The following is a 5,134-nucleotide window of genomic DNA, read 5'->3' on the forward strand; positions in this document are numbered from 1 at the left end:
GGGGGTGGGGGGGGCAGTGCTGGCTGTAGCATTTGTTTGGGTTTACCAGCAGCAGCAGCAGCAGCAGCAGCAGTGTCTAAAGAGCAGAGACAGAGCTAACACAGGGTCAGCTGAGCAGAGAGAGGTTCATCTCAACACACTGAAGAATCTATGTAGTTCCTCAGACGCTGAAGAAACAGCTGAGCGGTTGTCACCTCACCGGCAGATGTTTCTCCATCACCACAGTAAAAGAAACAGTCGTAAGGCAGATGACAGATCAATCATCAAGCCGACCTTTTCGTATTCAGACAGAAAGCTTCAGTTTTGATTGACAGTGTCACAGAGATAGTATTTCAAACTTCTTTCACTGGTTTTTAAGGCACAGATTGACCTTCTCACTCCCTGTACGCTGAGGCAGGCCATTGCAGGCTCAGGCTGGACCTGGTCCTCAGGCTCAGGCTGGAGACTCAGGGGGGGTCTGACATCAGGAATCCGAAACTCTTGAACAGCTTTTTACTGGAAATTAGACAAACAGCCTCAGTTTCTCTTTTAAATCTTCTATCTATAGATGATTATTTTATATGAGCTTTTAATAGCTTCACATCAGCTTTTAATTGTATTATTTAGTTTACTTATTTATTATATAAAGACCTTATAAATTTGCTTTTATAAATAAAGTTTATTATTATGTTTTCTTCAGCCTGTCGTTATGGAAACGACCTCTCCCTATGTGTCTGTAGGTTATTTTGATGCCCACGCTCTGGCCCTGGATTTCCTGTCTCTGGGTTTCCGGGAGTGTGTGACGGAGGTTTCCCGCTACCTGAGCGCCGTGGAGGGCCTAGACTCCAGCGACCCCCTGCGCTCCAGCCTCCTCTCGCACCTCACCTCCTGCGCCTCACAACGCGACGCCGCCGCCCTGACAGCTGCCTCCCATTCTCCGCACCACCACCATCAGCACCACCAGCAGCAGCCTCACCCTTTACATCACCCCTTCCACCCCCATCACTGGGCGGCTGCAGCCGCCGCAGTCGCCACCGCGGCCGCTTTTCGACATCTACCAACCGCTGCTGCATCGTATGGACTGAGCGCGCTTCCTGTTCCTCCGGATGCTGGAGGAGGTGGAGCCCCCCAGAGGCTGGCCGAGCTATCGCAGCGCAGCGTGGCCTCCTCCTACTCCTCCCACGCAGACTCCACCTCATCCTCCTCTCCTTCTTCCTCCTCCTCCTCCTCCTCCTCCTCCTCTTCCTCGTCTCTTGTGCTCCCCTGTGCCCCCGCCCCTCTCTCCACCTCCCTCCTCTCCCTCTCGGCCTCGTTTCCCATCGCCCTCCACGGAGGTTTCCCCATCTTCCCTCCCTCCTCCTTCACCTCCACCTCCACCACCAGTCCTCCCATCTCCTCCTCCTCTTCCTCCCACACTCCTCACAGCAGCAGCAGTAAACCCTACAGACCGTGGGGCACCGAGGTTGGAGTTTTCTGACTGACTAACCTCTGACCACCTGGAAAACACTTTTATCACCAGCCAACAAAACACTTACAAACCATGTTTTACTGATTGAACTGGTTTTAACTTGTTAACCTCTGACATGTCTCTGACTGTTTTCACCTGCTGATTCTAACAAAAAAAATTACTTCTGCCCAGAGAAAAGAAATCAATCTTTCCTGAACTGTTTTAGCATCATATACCGACATCAGCTGTTTCATTTACACTTGGACAAAATTGAACTCACTCTTGTTAAATGTTTGCTGTCATGAAACTAAAACCTGCGCAAATTACGTATTTATTATTGTTTAAAGCTCCATATTTTCCTTTTTTTCTGTGTTTTATTTGAAGTGTTGATCCATAAGAAGATATATTTGTGGTTTTAAGAACCAAAAACCATCTCAGTGTAGTTTTACATCTCCTCTCTCAAGCTTCTCTCTGGAGCTCTAATAACAGGTTGGTGAGCCAATCAGAAGAGAGGAGGCTCTGAGCCTCTCTCTTGATTGGCTGACTGTTTTCTGAGTGATCCAATAAAAATATAGCAGATTTCAGGTTAACACTCAGAGAAACACAATCCTGCATGGTTAGATTGTGGGTCCAGGTGGGCGGGGCTTGGGGAATGGCTGAGGGCGGTGACTGCTTTGTTGTGACATCACAAAGTTCCAGAAGTTCTGACGGCTGGTTTTAAGGCTCAGTTTCTGAATACAGCACTTTGATACTTTCACAGTATTAATATAGAACCTAGACCTGCTTTATAATCAAACTACACATGGACATCTACCTTTATACTGGATGGGACACATTAGTTTGTCACACTGTTACACGGTTGACATGTTCCTTCATAACCATGAACACACACCGTAGTTTATTTAAGTCTCACATACACCGTCCTGCTGCCCAAAATACTCACTACAGCACCAAATGTGGATTAATCCGCCATTGAAAATAGTCCCCAACAAATGCACTAAAATAAACATTGTTCTGCAGTTTTACGAAATTATTGAGCCTTTTAAAAAATGGAACTATGTATTTGTGAAGTGATTTTAAACATTTACATCTTCAGGACGGACCAGTGGGCTCGGAGCTGAGAGCACACATCAGAAAATCTTAGGAGATGGACTTGGTTTTGGTCTTTGCGTGGGATCTCTTAACAAGAACTACAGACCGTCTTGTGATGGGATCAGACATAAACCCCTGCCAAAGTGCTCAAAACCTTGGTGCCTCTGCGGTAGCTCCTGATACAGCAGTAACCAGGACCACCTTTTACAATGACTGCACACACAAGGTGAAAACAATACCAGCCACACTGCTGCAGATGGTAAAAATGTCGAATAACACCACATGGATCATTTGAAATCTTCCCTAAACACTGACCATTGACAAAAAGTGATAAACCAAAGTTTCTGGGAGGATCAGTCCACTGATGTTTAACCTGACTAACAAGGATGTTATATGTTTTGAAGTGAATAAAATGTGTCCCTGCAGACCAGTTGTGTGTTCAGACTGGTGCAAACTGGGATGAAGATCAACATAATAACAATGACGGTGATTCTAATATCTTACTGAAACTTTTCCTCTATTACCTGTGGTTTTTACATGTAAACTGTCACTGATCTTCCCACCGTGAACCTGTGGCTCCCTGCGTGCCTTTCTACAAATAAAGTAACATTAAAGCTGCTGTAATGAAAAGTGCTGGTGTGACAGTTTTTTCTCTTTTCAGTGGGAACTTGATCGCACTGTGGTTCGTTGTGTTTAGCAGGTATTCTGGAGCTTTCTATCCTATTAGAAGAGCTTCCTCTGCAGTTGGAGTTTGCGCTGTTGAAATGTTGACATTTCCTTTTTTTTTATTCTCCTTTTTTAAAGTTTGAACAGCGACATTTCTATTACATACGGGCAAAAGCACCAGAACTGCTAAGTGGATCCTGCAGTGAGTGTTTTCTCAACATAAAAGCCGCTTCAGTGTAGACTGTTGTTTTCCAGCTCAAATTCTTTAATGTAAAGTATCTGTGACTCACTGGACTACACACACACACACACACACACACACACACACACACACACAGACTTTAATCCACTGCTTCTTGCTCTCGGCCTTCATCTTGCAGTTGATTTACACGCTGAAATCACTGTTGCACCCGTTAAATCCTCCCAGAGAAGAAAACGCCATCATTTCCAGCTGAGTGGAGGATTAAAGGCTGACAGGTCTGGGAACAGCTCCGCGGGCCGTAAATCCGGCCCGGTCAGCCGACACGGTTCTCACGCCGACGGCCGCTTTGAAGTGACCGGCGGGAAACTTGGTGACATGAGCCAGCCAGCGTTTTTACATACAGAGACGGATAATAACCGGAGGACAGAGAGTGAATGAAGAGACGCTGAAGCAACGAGAAGACATCCACAGAGTCTCTGTTTAACCACCGGCTGATTCACACACTGTTCATGTACCAAACAGTACAGAAGCTGTTAGTAGAGCCACACACACACACACACACACACACACACACACACACACACACACACACACACCAGGATTCCCAGTTAAAACACTAAATAATTATAAAAATCTGGCTTCACTTGTATTGAAAGAATATCCATACACTGTATATCCATACAATGTTCTATATGTGCATATATTGAATTTCCATACATGAAATATATCCATGCCCATTTATATATGTTTAAATTATGAGAAAATATACAAGATAGACATATTTTTTAAAATGAATTAAAAAAACAAAACACATATAAACATACTGAATTTGTATAAGCATGATGTTTTAATAAACGTTCCCTGAGCCTCTCCTCTGATTGGCTGACTGTTTTTTGAAGGAAGAAAAACAGAACAGTGCTCAGGTAAACAGTCAGAGAAACCAAATCCTTTAAGCTTGGATGGCGGGTCCAGGTGGGTGGGGCTTGGGATAGTGTCTGCTCTGTTGTGACATCACAAAGTTTCAGAAGTCCTGACGGCTTGTTTTAAGTCTCAGTTTCTGAATAAAACGAACTTTAACTTGAACTTTGACTTAGTCACGGCCTCTTCTCTGACTAGATCCCTCTGATCCTCTGATACTGTTTTTTTTTTTTTTTTAAAGGACCAGAATTTATTTAAGAGGCTTTTAGTTTCACATGGAGCGTTTGTTTTATAATGATTCAGCAGGAAAACATGAGATGACTTCAGTTTCCTCATTACTTTCCGTTGACTGGGTCAAAGTTAATGTCACATTCATGTTCATGTTCCTCATAAAGCATCCAGAGGTAGAAGCTTTTTGATTGTAAAATATGTAAACATTTAACTAACACTGCAGCATACAGACAACAGATTTAAAGCTGTTTTTTTTTAAGAAAAGCAGCAGCTTGTTCGCAGATCTTCAAATTCTTGAGAAAAGTCCCTAAGCAACATAAAAAGAAAAGAAAATGACCAAGAGGAGCTGGATTACAACATAGAGGAAGGTTTATGTTGATATCAAGTCTTTGACATGTGAAAAAAAAAAAAAAAAGTTTTGTTTCCACTGTGTCATCCAATAGTAACATCCTGAGTGTCCCCCCAGTGTCTGGTCTTTAAGGTGACATTAAGGAGACCATGTTGTTCGGACTTAAAATCTCAATCCAGTAGCCGTCAGGGTCCTGAATGAAGGCCAGGTCCTTCATTTTACCTGTGAGAAAGAAAGAAAGAAAGAAAGA

At 43.8% G+C, this 5,134-nt stretch overlaps 1 protein-coding gene across 1 annotated transcript in view; it reads left to right on the forward strand.

The window, feature by feature from the left end:
- The window catches only part of hey2 (hes-related family bHLH transcription factor with YRPW motif 2), a 7,483-nt gene extending 4,335 nt beyond the window's left edge, over positions 1-3,148 (forward strand). The window contains exon 6 of the mRNA XM_023410355.2: positions 720-3,148. Coding sequence (XP_023266123.1) covers positions 720-1,456 — 737 coding nt within the window. The 3' untranslated portion in view covers positions 1,457-3,148. The remainder of the gene's footprint in view (positions 1-719) is intronic.
- Positions 3,149-5,134: the final 1,986 nt, after the last annotated feature.

Source organism: Seriola lalandi, unplaced genomic scaffold (genome assembly GCF_002814215.2).
Source record: "Seriola lalandi dorsalis isolate HSWRI2012SDOR001 ecotype SW California unplaced genomic scaffold, Sedor1 jcf7180002054423, whole genome shotgun sequence".
In the NCBI taxonomy this organism is placed as follows: domain Eukaryota; kingdom Metazoa; phylum Chordata; class Actinopteri; order Carangiformes; family Carangidae; genus Seriola; species Seriola lalandi.